This window comes from Hippocampus comes, unplaced genomic scaffold, assembly GCF_001891065.2.
Source record: "Hippocampus comes isolate QL1 unplaced genomic scaffold, H_comes_QL1_v1.1 scaffold227, whole genome shotgun sequence".
NCBI lineage: Eukaryota > Metazoa > Chordata > Actinopteri > Syngnathiformes > Syngnathidae > Hippocampus > Hippocampus comes.
In genome coordinates, this window is record NW_017805630.1 from 330,812 (window position 1) to 345,811 (window position 15,000).

The 15,000-nt window shown below is 47.5% G+C and overlaps 2 protein-coding genes across 2 annotated transcripts in view; both read right to left on the bottom strand.

Annotated features, from left to right (window-relative positions):
* Positions 1–6,120, bottom strand: part of zbtb7b (zinc finger and BTB domain containing 7B) — a 29,890-nt gene extending 23,770 nt beyond the window's left edge. Inside the window, exons 1-2 of the mRNA XM_019881586.1 lie at positions 5,774–6,120; positions 3,980–4,058 (exon numbers count right to left, since the gene is read on the bottom strand). The gene's annotated coding sequence lies outside the window, so the exon portion shown is untranslated. The remainder of the gene's footprint in view (positions 1–3,979; positions 4,059–5,773) is intronic.
* A 3,753-nt stretch (positions 6,121–9,873) lies between these two features.
* Positions 9,874–15,000, bottom strand: part of LOC109522800 (potassium/sodium hyperpolarization-activated cyclic nucleotide-gated channel 2) — a 21,859-nt gene continuing 16,732 nt past the window's right edge. Inside the window, exons 6-9 of the mRNA XM_019881612.1 lie at positions 14,681–14,827; positions 14,203–14,443; positions 13,954–14,118; positions 9,874–13,031 (exon numbers count right to left, since the gene is read on the bottom strand). Coding sequence (XP_019737171.1) covers positions 10,702–13,031; positions 13,954–14,118; positions 14,203–14,443; positions 14,681–14,827 — 2,883 coding nt within the window. The 3' untranslated portion in view covers positions 9,874–10,701. The remainder of the gene's footprint in view (positions 13,032–13,953; positions 14,119–14,202; positions 14,444–14,680; positions 14,828–15,000) is intronic.

The following is a 15,000-nucleotide window of genomic DNA, read 5'->3' on the forward strand; positions in this document are numbered from 1 at the left end:
TTTTTTTTTTGTTTTTTTCATGACTGTTAGGTTTTTTTTTTTTTTTTTTTTTTTAATAAAATATAAAGCTATCATGATATTTTTCATTCCAAACGTGTTTACTTTGTATTTGGAACACATTAATGGAATTTCCATCCATTTCAATGGGGAAAGGATATTTGAGATGCAAGTGTGATACAATAAATCACCAATGTATGAGTGTTACATTGGTGATTCATTGTAAATTCATTATTTTGCCATCAAAAGCGCATTAGTGTTGTTGTTGGTACCTAATAGAAGATTCTAGATAGTTCTGACGAGGTGTCACTCAAGCAAAGATTCTTAGCATCAAAGTCACAGTTGGGGTATGAAATATATCTTTTTCACAAAACGCTAGTTTTCTGCATTTTCGAGGGCTCCAAAATAGGTGTTTTGGATGTTTTACTGTGGATTACTGAAAAACGAACTTTTTGCATGTGATGAGCTTCTGTGTGTTGTACATAAAACAATTTCCTGTGAGCCTTAAAAGATCAGTCAGAATGCTCCAAATTGGCTTTCACGCGAGAGGCTCTCTTCTTCGAAAATGGCTGGCGTTGAAAGATTTCATGAACCCATTCAACAAACATCCATTCAACGATGACAACGCCCATTCCCGGTTGTGACACTTTGCAGCTTCTCACGCGCTAATGAAGTGAGCCAACGCAACGTATCACGATAACGAGTTTTCACTAGTCGGCGGGATGTTGCTGACACTGCATGAAGGAGAATATTCATATTTCACGTCACGCTGAAATGTCCAAATGCCCATCAAATGCGATCTTGGACTACAACAATATAAATATTTGAAGGAAGCACGCTAACATTGTACAGTAAGACCGTGTCGTTCATTGTCATACCGATATTTCTCACCCCCTTATAAGCACAATGAACGGAGGCACTTAATGGGGGTTTTTCTTCCTCCGAAAGAGGACCAAATGCGGCTCGGTGGAGTTCCCCTTCCACATGTGACCTCAAGTGGGGGGTGGGGGGGGTCACTTTCAACTGTGGGGGGTGTCTTGCTCATCGCGCCTGGGTGTTTCTGTCTTCTCACTTTCCCTGAAGCTAACGCCGTTATGATAAGCGCCGGCTCAGAAGCGTCGGTCTGTCTTACTCGAAGAGTTGAATCACAAGCCGCAGAGGAGTCACAGGAGTGCGCCGCGCTCGGGAGCGCGGGAGGGACCTCCGAGGCGGTCGCGGCGCCCCGTGACTAAAAATGAGGAAATGGCACACGCACAACTTCCTCTATTGACACATGTCGAGTGGGGGCAAGACTCAACTGTAGCACAGTGGACTGACCACACACACACACACACACACACACACACACACACACACACACACACACACAACTAGCACCTGTTGAGAATGCATCATTCGTCCGACTTTGCTTACTTAGCAGGAATGAATGAGTCGAAAAGATGAGGGAAAACTTTTCCACCAATTGAAATGATTGCGGCCAAAGAGCTCAAGTCCGCCTTTTACGCAACATCATGATGAGAAACTCGAAAGGATGAGAAATGGGAGTTCTTTTTCGAAGTGCGCCCGTGCATGTTCGGGTGTTGCTGGAACCCCTCCATTCGAAACCACCTTTCACCACGCCACAGACACATGGTAGTCACCAGTCACACGCCAGCAGAGCCAGGATCACATGCTTTGTTACACCATGAAGCACATACACACACTCACACACACTTTTACTCAGCGAGATGCTTTCACGCGCCTCACTCGGTTGTTATTTGGGAACCGATTGTCAATCGATCACATTTTGAAGCAAGTGAGGCAAAATGGAGTTTGTTGTCTAAAGAAGAACAGGACATCATCCACGCGAGGTTGAGCTTCAGCCACGCTTTGGCACAAATCCGGCAGGACGCGTTCATCTGCTTAGTTCAACATTTACGAGGCAGCAAGAGTTCAGAACTGTCAGAGATTCTCCTTTCCCTTGAATAAATAATGCTGAAACGATTTATGGATTCATTCAATTGATTCAATCGAAACATTGGCCAAAACGTGTTGGCCTCCGCTACCGTAGATGGCGCTGTGCTCCTTTTGGCTCATATAATTTTGAGCTTTTTTACACTGACCATTTATGTCAAAAGAGAGACGTGGGCATTCAGTCAGTCCGTCACTGACGGACATCCGTTTGACTGACGAACGACGAGCAACTTCCAAAAAAATAACAGACTAAGCAATGATGGAAACGCATTTTTGTCTGTCAGTTCAATCGTCACTAAGCGGGTCAAATACTGACGAAACTCTCAGTCCGTCACTGCTGGATGCCCGTTTCTCTGACGACTGACGAAAACACGTCCGCCTTTATCTGCTGTATGCTTGTTTGCAATAAGACAACATCACATACCGTATTAGCTAAATGTGAAGCTTTTTAAACTGCCAATCAAACCTCGGGGATCATTGAACTTGAGCATACCGTACTCATAAAAGTACAAGTGTAGTTTTTGGCTCAATTCCTGGAGCGTCTTTTAAAAGCTGAGAGCGTGTGCTGCGCTCAAACCACACAGGAGTTAACTTCCAGGCTGCCTATGAAATATTCAAGCGCTCCACCACTTTGTCCATCTCCGCAGGCCCGACGTGGTGTTTTTTTTTTTTTTTTTCCAGGCAGCCCTGCCCGTATGACAGAAGCCCCGCCTACTTGGCATGGCATTGCCACGTCACTTTAATGGCTGCATTTGTGTGTGGCCAGCATAACTACAAAGAAGGCTAAGAGAGATTTTTCACAGCTCATCCCCAGCGTGAAATCACACATTTGCTGCTCAGCAACCCCTAACAAGATGGGTGGCCGAGGTTCAGTCTTATTTGGTGGGGGGGTGGGAGGTGGGGGTATTGTGATTATTGTAGCATATTTTTAAAATTGAGTTTTCAAGGAATCAAGGACTTTTTTTTTATTGTAGGACCAACACATATTTCCACATAGTATGTCATGAATTACAATATCCGAGGTCCCAGGTCAGCCCAGTAAGTCCCAAGACTAGTGAAAATGAAAACTGAACAACAAAATAAGATCAAATAAAGGCGATAAAAAAGAGGAAGGAGCTCCTTAGACACGGTTTGAAGGTGTGCAAATACGAAATGTCTTAGATGAATTGCTTTTACAAGTTCCAACTGAGTGTGAGGTCCTGACGGTAAATGTGATTGGATGAACAAGTCGGGGGAGGGCGGGGCCAGTGTAACCGAGGACAGGTGCGGTGTGAGTGAGCCAACTCCTGGTTGGAGTCAAGACTGAAAAAATATGAATGACATCAAAATGTCAACTCGAGTAACATCTTAGCATCAACCGCAAAACATCTCAAGTCATAAAACGCCCTGGTACCAGATCGTGATCCAGAATAGGAATTTCATAGAAGATTAGCTGTTAATTAAAATTCATCAGTATAACTACAACTACAATTATAAAAATAATTTTACATTATATTGAATAATTCAATTCACACTTGACTAACGAAGCAATATTAACTCACTGCCAAGGACGTTTTTTCTTTAAAGAATCCAGGCATTCAATCCCGGGTACTTCTTTGTTTTTTTTTTCTTGTAGTAGGATAAGGCAGGAGCTGAGAATGGCTGGTACTGATTAATAAAAATAAACATTTTTCATATTCAAAATAATGAAAAATTCCCGAAAAATGAAAATACATTGCACTCATTCTACAGTCATTTCTTTTTTTTTTACAATATATTTTTTTAAATGTACTGAATGTACAGTTAACATCAGCATTTGCTCACCTATGCACAAAGTTAGACACGCTGCTGTTCATCATCTTTCTTTTCAGGCACAAGTGACACACTAAAAGAGCATTTCTCTAAAAGTCAGTCCAGTTGCTGTGGACTGAATGCAAACAAGCCTCACATGACAAGACATTTTGTGAGGGTGTCGCACCCAACATGAATATTAACAACATTAGTACTAATCATAAGCCGCCTTTCATCTTGACAAGAGCATGATTCCTACCTGCAGTCCATAAACAGCGGCGAGAATGGCTCCTTTTCCGTCTCCCTCCCTTTGGTTGTCTCAGCTAATGTCTTCCAACCTGAGAGAAGAAATAAAATTCACTTTGAGAATTTTCCATGATGACCTTGAGCTCTTTTAAGTCCCATAAGGGGGAGTCTGAGGAGCCTAAAAAGGCCATGACCTCAAATAAAGGATGTGCTGAATGAGTACAATAGTGCACTCACTCTCACATGATACAACTCACATTTGTCATGTAGGGATTGGAGAAGTGGAGCGTTTGCGTCTAGTTAAAAAAAAAAAATAAAATAAAAAAATAAAAAATAAAAAAAGCCAGCCACATCCTGTAACATCATTACAGATATTATCAGTTGGGTCAACGCAAGCCTTTCGAAGCTGCGTTTTTATATTTAGCCCATTTGTAATCGCATTCGGCTGCAGTAGGAGATGGAGGCCGCACTGCCGAAAAGTGCAAGCTGATTCTGACTCCACATATGATGATGATGATGATGATGATGATGATGATGATGATGATGACGATGTTGATGAAGTGTTGTAATGGAAGGAAGCAGGCAAGCATAGAGGTCGCGCCAGGACAGCGGAAGGTAGAGATGAAGCAGATGTCCAATTATCCCGGGCGGCCATTGGCATCTGATTGCTGTTGGATGGGCGTGACGGTGTGGACTAGACTGTGCACCTCCCGCCATGGCAGCGGCAGCGGCGGCCATGGTGATCACACACACAGGAAAAAGAAAGACGGACTTCCAAGGGACCTCTGCACTCTTTTAAGCTCCAGAAATACTAAAGATGAGATTGTACTGCATGTTGACGGCCAGGATGAGTCCTTCGAAGGAGCCATGTTACTTCGAGCTGAAAAAGTGGACAAAACCTTGCTCTAAACAAACAAAATGTCGAGCAAATACGCTGATTTAATCGGGATGTTCGGATGCCACTAGTTGGTGAGCCCTGCCTTAGAGTCTTCAGTTTGTTATAATTTGCACTTGACAGCAGTGTGCAGCTGCGCTGCATCGCACCAGAGAGCCACTTCTAATATTTTGACCTGAGCTGACATGAGGAAGTCAAGTGAGGTGGTATCGCACCTGCATGGGCGTCTCTCGACTCAACCACACAAGTCGTTTGTGTGTGCCCATTGCAGGGGAAACCAAACCTAAGCCAGTTGAGCTTGTTGGGCCGGTCTGTCAGAGGGGCGAGCCAGCCTCATCTACCTCTGTGAACACACAGACACACACACAAGCCCACTGGCATGTCAGGCCTCCCCACCCCTTCAAGCATGCGCCAGTACACAAAACACAGGGTGCGTCCTTGTTATGAAGAGGATGGTGATGAGGATGATGATGGTGGCGAGACCACGCACTTACGTGCAGTGTGGCTAAATCCCCCCTGCGTGCGTGTGCACGGCAGGCAGGTGACGTGCGGGGAGCAGGTTAGGTTTTGGATACCAGCCCACGTCTTCTATAATTAGCAGGCACACAAATGGACTCCGCGACCCCTCCGCTGGCTCTTTTTTTTCTCTGGCTCTCCCTCTACTTCTCACCTGGTTGATAAATTTATGCTTCAAACTATCACGCAACGGAGCACACGGCCACTACCGTGGAATAGTAAATGGACCCGTGACGTCGCTCGCGAGTCCTCCCGTGACCCTGCTCTGAAGCTAAAGGAGGAGGAGGTGAAACAGGCGCGGACATATACGTGCTGTATGTACAATATACGAACATCTCTACAAATAAATGAATTCAAACACAAGGAAGGTGTTTGAGTTGAAATGTTCGCACTCACCTGTGTGTCACCTGTCCGGTGACTCGTCGCCTCCCACCGCTCACTTCCTGGTTCGTGTCGACCCGAAATGCCAACTTCTTCCTCGTGTTGTTTTTTTGTTTTTGTTTGTTGTTTGTTTGTTTTTTAAGTTCTTCAATAAATTAATATAATCCACCCGCGAGGTCCACAGCCTTCGCTTCAGATCACAACTTTGGTCACACGGTGTCGCGTCCACATCACCGGTCAAAGCCCCCACCCACTCGCCGGTGACACTGCCTCCTCTGGCCCACTCCAACTCCTCCTGCTCCGCCTTCCGAGAACCAGGAAGCGGCTTGGCCTACTTAACGCCCCGCCAAGCGCCGATTGGCTTCGGTGGCGTGGGAGAGGAGATCGCCGGCGGTGGTGGGCAGGACCCTGGGGCAGGCGGAAGCAAGAGGGAGGCGGGCCGACCAACAGGCCCGATGGGAGGCAGGGGAAGAAGACAGGTGGGCGGGATTGTAGCATCAGGTGGATGTTGAGCAAAATGACCTGAAAAAAATCTATTTTATCAGATTTTACAAGGTTCTGGATGAAATTGAATGAACATTAGAAGTCAAATGTTAAGTGTCTGCCAGTTAGAGGACAAGCAGCTCCTTTATGTTGCTGAACTGTGGTAGCTACTGTTACTGTATTAATAAACAACACTTGACCAACTAAACCGCAAAAAAATATTCGTTTCATGTTCACGCAGTGACTTGTGTGCCAGTATCAATATATTAGTGGTATTTGAATGTTGGGGCGCACTTTTGACAAGACTCAACCCATTGGCTGTGGATGGTAGGATAAGCAATTATATATTATTATATATATATCCATAAATGTTGGCTATTGCCTAGATTTTCGTATTACCGGTAAATTGTTTTCGCTTTCATCTCGAAAATAAACAAACTCACACTCTGTGGGTGGTGAGATTAATTTTAATATCGTCTGTGGTATGAACAGCAATAGTTAAAAAAAAACGCGACTCATTCATCTCAGACAAGACACATACAGGAATGTATTTAGAGGAATAAATGTTGCATTGTGTTTCATGCAGACAATAGAGAGTCGGTTTGATGTGGTCTTGAGTGGGAATCTCTGCTTTTCTCTCTAAGTTTGAATTCTCGTCTCTCTCTTCCTTGGTGGGTTCCAAAGTTAGAGTGCAGGAAGTGGTGAGCTCCACTAGCCCACTTTCTATACCACCCCCTCCTTCACACAAAATCTCTGCTTGTTCTGCGCGTGTGCTGCCAAATGTGTACACACTTGCCAAAGTCTTGTTTAAGACCTACGCAAAGTTGATTTCTATAAGTTATTGTTTAATTATTCTTTTGTAAAGAGACTTCAAGATGATTGATGCAGCTCAGAACAGAAGCACAGGTGCCTTCACCATGATGCCTACGGGAACTAACCCAGTAGCCCCCAAGGACCACGTGAGCCACCCATGAGCCAGTTTGAAAAAAATAGTTCATAAGACAGTGATTTCCAAAGAATGTCGTAGAAGCGAAGCGAAAAAGTACGTCGGTTTCCGAATGCGCCTTCTGGGTCTTGTGCGCCGTTCGAAACGGCGTTTGTAGGGTCGGAGGAAAACCAAGACATCCTGGACCTGACAGCAAGTGGGTCTAATGAGCAGAACGTTGTCGCCATCTAGCGATGACTGACATTTAAAGCACACTACCGAGGCTTCCAGCATGATCGGCACTTGCCTTTTAATGCCATAAAACGTCCTTGCATGACATGTTTGGTGTTATGCGTGATGAATTTGCGTGGTGAAACTCACCAGGTCCAAATCAAACAGCGACTGAACGTAACTCCAACGTACCACGATGCCTCTTATGTGGCAACTGTAAAAAGTCATCATGCCCTCGAGAGCGGCAGGTTAAATAAGTGCGCTGCTCACTGGTGAAGGAGGATATTCATTTACGTGGAGACGAAATGGGACAGATTCAAGAAAACCACCTTGGATACAAGCGAGGCGGCCCTGCTGAGAGGCGCCGAGATTAACTGGGAAATGAAGGCGACAAGAGGCAACGCGGTGCTGAATGAATCCGGCTGCTCGTGGAAATCAACTCCCGAGTACAAGGTCACCGTGGAGCTGCAATAAAAGAGAGAACTCAAACGAAAGCAGAGAACAAGGCATCAAATCGCCTCGTGTGTTCAACGTGAATTCACGTGGATCCAATGTTAACCTAAAATGATTACAAACTGAATACAGTGGTTCCTCTACTTACGAATGTCTCTTCATACGAAATTTTCAAGTTACGAAACCTCTCAACAGGAAAATATTGCCTATTGTTACGAAAGAAATTTCAAGATACGAAAGGTAAAAAAAATAAAATACAGTATGGGCTGCAACTTGCAGCTCCGAGTTTCCTGAACGCAACATACTCATAGATGCTCTGCTATTGGCTATGACCGAGCCAATTAGGGCATTTACGTGGAAAACGCCTCTACTTACAAATTTTTCTAGTTCAGACATTTCTTCCAGAACCAATTAATTTCATGAGTTGAGATACCACTGTATTGAAGACACCTTGCAGAAGTGTGGGGCAGTAGTTTTCGCCACAAATGAGTTCACACTTCATGCACTGCATAGGAGGCCTACTTTAAAGTCACTGATATACATGTTTTCGTGTGCTGATACTTTTGCTTAGTTTGGCATTTTAAGCATGCTGTATGTGAAAGGGTAGTACAAATAGTTCACTTCATGCATAGCATTTATGTCAAATCATCCATCCATGGTTTGGTGTTGTTTTACCTGAAATTGGAAGCAATGGTGGCGTGTCAGCACAGTCCCGTCACTTCCAATCCGGCGCTGCCAGCAACCATTGTTGTCCCGACACATTAATTATGCATGCAAGGAAAGCAAGGCACAAACATACTCAAATAAGCACATGGCCCCAACACCTTCCACGGGATGATATCTAAAGCAGCTTTATTCTTATTATAGAGTCACACATACAACAGCATCATGACAATCTGTTCCTCCCGCCACTCTGACATGGAACTGCTCTTTTTTGTTGTTCGTTTGTTTTTTACTCTAGAGTTGTGATAAATAGAAAATCAACCATTTTGGTCCTTAAATATAGATCTCGTCTAGGCATCGTGGTATCCTTGTTGCTACCCACACAGAACATCAAACGTGAGTGGAAATGGGAGGGAAAGCGAGCCCGCAAAACAAGTAGGAGGCCGCCGCCCGCGTGATGAACAAGAGGCTGGCGGGGTGTCGAGGAAACCGTGAGCGGCGTCAAAAGGAAGCGTTTGCCTGCCGAGCTGTGAAATCACATGAAAGCTGCGCGGACAGACATGAAAAGCCAGAGTGGAAGGCGGCCGAGCGGGCACGTATTTACAAAGCAGCCAAAGCAAAGTCAGCCACAGTGAACAGTGCAGATGCAGTGAAAGACTACGATTGACACAAGTTGCCTGGAGGGAAGTTCAAAAGTTTGCCGCATATGAAAAAAAAACTAAACACACGCACACACACACTTGGGACGAAACAAAATTCATGTTTGTGTACTGCTCCTAGCTATTCACGCGTAGCGATCTTTTTCGTTGTTATTATTACACTTTGATGAAGACGGGAGGCAAAAGGAAGCAGTGTCTATTGCCCGTACGCATTTGCTCGCTCCTTTTCCACACAAATCACATTTTCATATCTTCATAGTTTCAGTACAGTGACGTACAGTACTGTGCATAAGTCTTGGGTCACATTTAAATTTCTTGGTTCTGACCCGTGGTTGACAAAACTCTTTACATCGAGTACCACCACAATGACCAACATTAAAATACAGCTTATCGAGGTTTCCTAAAAAGTATATTGAATATTTTTTGTTATCCACTGTCACATTATGCTCACGTTTGCGTAGTAGTACGACACTGAAATGTAAGAAAATGAAAAACTTACGTAAAGATTCAGTTAAAACATATTTGCTCAGAAACACAAGAGGGAACCCACGTACCACGTGTGTAACACGTCATACCGCATTTTAACAATCACTGGTTTGAGACCACGCAAAATTATCTCCGAGCAATGGCCTAGCAAGGGTTGTCAGTGCCAGAGGTGGGTAGAATTATTTGTGACTTTTTTATTATTGTTTGTTTTTTTAAATCCTTAATTTGTCCATATATCAATTTTCTCGAGTGCTTGTTCTTATTGGGGTCTCAGATGCGTTTGGAGGGGCGACGGACAAGGTGCACTGGTCGCCAGCCAATGGCACGGCACGTGTGCCCAAACAACGATTCACCCTCGCAGAGACAGGTTGGAAGCCGGAATACCCGCAGAAAAATGTAAAGCCAAGATAACCAACTCTGAACCTCAGAATTAGGTCGACGTCTTTACCGCTATTTGATCTCAATAACAAAAACGAAACAGTTACTTGCTAAAAATCCAAGAACGAAACAAGTCTACTAAAACAGATGTCAGAGTTGCTAACAGTCGGTTGGTCAAATGATCGCATCGTTCACCGTGTGTTTTTCTTTTGGTTTCTGTTTTGTCCATTTTTTTATACATTCAATATTTCCAATTAAACAATGCGCTTACATTCAAGCAATCGTAACGTCGCTGTACTGTAGATCACCGAAACATCAACGCTGGAAGTGTCCAAACACTTGTGCACAGTATTGGAAGCTATTTCACATGTATTGCTGTTTTCATCCACCAGGGAATGCAAATGGAGCAAATTCCCCACCCACTGTTGGTTCTTTGCTTCCGCATCCCTGCCCCGAGCTTGCCCCAACCATCACTGACCCACATTTTGAGTGTACGCCCGTACACACGTTGCATGTCTTCTTCCTTGATGGATGGCCTGGTTGAGTCACACAAACACGTCATGTTCTAAGACAACCACATCCTAGCATGAATGCAAACACCATGAAACTGTCCACGTGAGACTTGATATCTGTCTGTATGTCCGATGTCCTCTTCTTTTTTGCTTTCACATGTTGGCAGGCAGTTTGTGTCTCAGTCCCTCTGAGTCTTTTCTGGCCACTGGCAGCTGGGGGTCGTTTTTCCCGACCTTAGGGGAGGTGTTGTTAGCCGGAGTGGTTGTATGTGTTGATGGGACGGTGGAAGCCTGCAAAGGCGAATGGAGTTTGGAGGGATGGCTCGACGCGACTGCGGTGGCTGCGTTTTGTTTTGGTGGGTGAGTGGATGCGGCGGCAGAGCCACTCGGAGATGTCGTCGCCAAAGAGGGCGGCTTTGTTGAGACCGGGTTTGACTTTGCGGGACGATTCAACGCCGATGTGGTACTCGGGGTGAGCACGGGATGGGTTTGCTTTACTGGGTGAACGGTGAACCGGACTTTGGTGGGGGAGCTCGTGCTCACTGGGCCAGGATTTGAGGGGAGGGGTGAAGCAGGTTTGGGGATCTGGCTGGAAGAGGGGGTCCGGGCGGAACTAAATACAGAAGGCTGCAGACAGGATGTTGGACTTGGGGATTTACTCAGGGAAGGGTTGGATGTTGGCGGTGAAGGCGGCGCGAGTGTCTGGGTAGGATTTGGTGAATAGACCGACGTTAGCGTTGGAGTAGCGGTTTGGGTGGTGGTTGGCGGATGGGTGCGCGCCACCTGGGTGAGAGTTGGGGAAGGGATTGGGGTTGGTGCAGGGCTGGGACCAGACAACGGTGACGCGGTCGGCGGCGTATTGGATGCCTTGACCCGGGCACCTTGCGGGGGGGCTGAGGACACGGCAACCACGGGCGACGGGAGCGAAGAGCTCAGAGACGACTTGGGTCCAAACGTTTGAGGCAGTGGAACTGGAGTGGAAACAGACGATGGCGGAGGGGTCGACGAGGGCGAGGGTGATGAAGAGCGGGGAGAAGGAGTGGCGATTGGTTTGGGACGCGGCGTTGACACGAGTGACAGTGGGGTGGTTCCTGTCATGGGAGGTGTGGAGCAGGGAGGCGGCGAGGACGAGCGGGAAGGTGCATTCAGACTTGGTTTTGGACGGGGCGTCTGCGAGGGCACCGATGTCGGCGACGAGGGTGTGGGTGCGGGTGAAGGTACGGCAGATGGCGGTGTTTGCTTTGGAGAGGAAGCGGGAGACGTCATGTGCGGAGATGTGGAGATGGGCAGGGGGTTCGTGTGAGGGGCACATTGTGTGTACATGGCGGGCTGAATCGGCGGTTGCATTTGTGCGTTGGATGTAAGATTTGCAACGGGCTGCATCGGAGGGTTGGAGGTTAGCATTCCTGCGCTGCCACCTCGAGCTAACTGCCCTGCCAGAAAAGGAGCTGCGAGCAAATTCCCGCCAGACGCCTTCCGATGGAGAGTGGGGTGAGGCTGTAATCCGGCCCAGGAGCGGTGAGGCAGAGTGGGCTGTGATGCAGACAGCAGCCTGGCTTCCTGGGTGAGTCTGCCTAACGCGGGCAGGCCTTGACAACCGTTGCCCCCGTGGCGCAGCAGCGCTTCTTTTGCCCCTTGCTGGTTCGTCATGGAAGTGCTGCTGTCTAACGGGCCAACGCCGGCGGGAGACGGATTGCTGCCCTGCATCTTGGGTATGGATGGAGTTGACGCTCCTGCACCGGTTGGAGTGCCAAGAGCTCCACCAAGTGCTGACGGATAATCAGCCTGGAGGCGCAGGTTGTAGTGAAGAGTCCTTCCTTGTTGGACTGGCACAGAGGAGGCTGCGGCGGGAGGAGTTTTGGCCACCGGTGGGGACGTCAAGCCGCCGAGCGGGCCCATGGTGGAGGGGGAGGCAGGGAACGCTCTGGGGGACAAACCTCCCATCCCGCTCATTGCCATCATTCCGATGAGGGAGCTGACCGAGGGGCGCAGGGGTTGCAAAACGGGAGCCCGAGGAGGCGAAAGCGGAAACGTTGAGGAGGGTGACGGTGAGATCAGAGGCGAGGGCAGGAAGAAAGTGCCCCCTAGTGCTTGCTGCTGCTGCTGCAGCTGCTGGAGCTGGTGCTGCTGCTGCTGCATGAGGGCGATGGCCACGTTGCTGGTCGCGGCGGCCGTTTGCAGCGGGGCATGGACCAGTGGCGCCCAGATGACGGGGCGGGGCCTGGGGGACATTGCGCCACTTCCTCCGATGACGCCGCTTCTTCCCGCCGCGGCTGCCGCGATGGCGTCCTGCATGGCCGGCATGCTGTCGTGCTTGACGATCTGTTGGACCAATATGCTGTCGCAGGAGCCCAGACTGCCCGCTGTCAGGCCACCGCCACCTGCTCCCGGACCTCCGCCACCCCGACCTCCGCCACGGCCCATACTGCCCCCGAGCGAACCTCCTTGAGATGACTTGCGTAGCAGCACAGAGTTCTTCCTGCCTGTCGGGGAACAACGCAAACAAATATTTTTCTCCAATAAATGCGTAAGGCAGTCATGACAAACAACTTGTGCTGCACCGAGTTCGTAAATCCGGCGGGCTGGGCGAGTGGCCACACAAAAAGTGTGACACCGACCAGACCCTGCCCTGATCATCACGTGCTGCCGCCAAGAACTTAATCTGACAACACAGGTCGTAGGGGAGGCGGGACAAAACAAAAAGAGTCCAGGCAGCAGGGAAACCGTTTGTCGGTAGGCAGGACCGTGGGACACAAGCGCAGGTCCGCGCAGGAGGCCCAAGAGAGCGAGAGCACGGTGGCAGGGAGTGAAGGGCATTTCACCTTGTCATACTTTGGTCAATGTCCTAGGAACTAATCTTTGGGCCAAGAGGGGAAAGAAAAGAAAAAAACAAAAAAAAACAAATCGGACACGTCAGACCTTCCTGTGTTGTGGTCGCGAGCCGTCACAGATCGCGTCTGGCTGTTTGTTCTTTGTCTTTTTTGTTTGAAAATAAAGTCGTGTTGAGCATAAATGGAATTAAATGGATCTCTAAAAACCTGTAAAAATGTATGCAGGCCATGACTAACAGCAAACTAAGACTGAAGACCTCCTGGAAAGTTTTTATGATGATCACAGTTTAACCCTGAAGCCGTTATTTCTATGCACATTATTTCCATCAAGAAAATGTGTTCCAAATCCAAATACATCAAAGGTTGTGGTTAGTGAGTGCCCTTTAAATTGGTAGGGTTCAGCTTTTCATCGTTCCGTTTTTCTCTCGTCATTCAAAGATGTGCTCTGACCTTTCTTCAAAGGACGTGGCTCACAATAGTGCCTTAGAATTTGAAAATTGCCGGCCCATAATTGCTGGATTAAGATTAAAAAAAAAAAACATGAAAAAAAAAAGTCAGGAAAGTCAGAAATTACCTATGCGGTCCAATCGGTCGACAGCGACGGTCTCGAAGGCCCGCCTCATCATGGGGTGCTCCTCCAGAACCTCATTAAAGCTGTCCACACTGAGAGAGTACAGACGGCAATATGTGTCTGCACGCACGCTGGCCGTCCTCCGCCCTCGAGTCAACAAACAGATTTCTGGGAAAGGAAGGGAACAAAAGCAAATGGGAAGATCAAGAAACGCACGCAAACAGAAACATCTTCCTCCCGGGAAGACGTCACCTCCGAAGTAAGAGCCGTCGCTCAGTTTGGTCTCCTTGTTGCCACGGGTGAGCACGCTGACACGGCCGTGCTGGATGAAGTACATCTTCCTCCCGACGGTGCCCTCTCGGATGATGAAGTCGGCCGGCTGGAAGACTTCGAAGCGAAGTTTGGTGAGCACGGCGGTCACAAAGTTGGGGTCGGCGTTGGCGAACAGCGGCATGTTGGCCACCAGGCTGCGGCAGTTAAAGCTCACGATCTCCTGCACACACGCACGGTGGAACAACATTTCTTGTCTATCCATTTTTTTTTTCATGTCTCTGCCTCTTGCTCCTGACTTTCCCTCTGCTGGGTCAACCAAATCACAACGGAGGGGCTCTTTGTGTTTTTAGTGTGTGTGTGTGTGTGTGTGTGTGTGTGTGTGTGTGTGTGTGTGTGTGTGTGTGTGTGTGTGTGTGTGTGTGTGTGTGTGTGTGCGTGAGTGCGTGCGTGCGTGTACCTCTTTAAGCGGCTCACTGAGCTCTCCCAGGATGTTCTCCTCATCAAACATCTTCCCTTGGAAGCGGTGCTCATAGTACTCGTGGATTTTTTGACGCACGTCTGCGGGAAGCTTGTGGAAGGACATGTACTGCTCCACCTGCTTGTACTGCACACACGCACACACAAGCTTCTTTATGCTTATTGAACAACGTATTCTCCTTTATTTTCCATTTGGAGCCTATTCATGTTTTTTTAAAACAATGAAAAAAAATTTTTTTTCTTTTTTTTCTGGGACATCAATATGGAATAGTGGCAATATTTTTTTATTTCATGGTACTT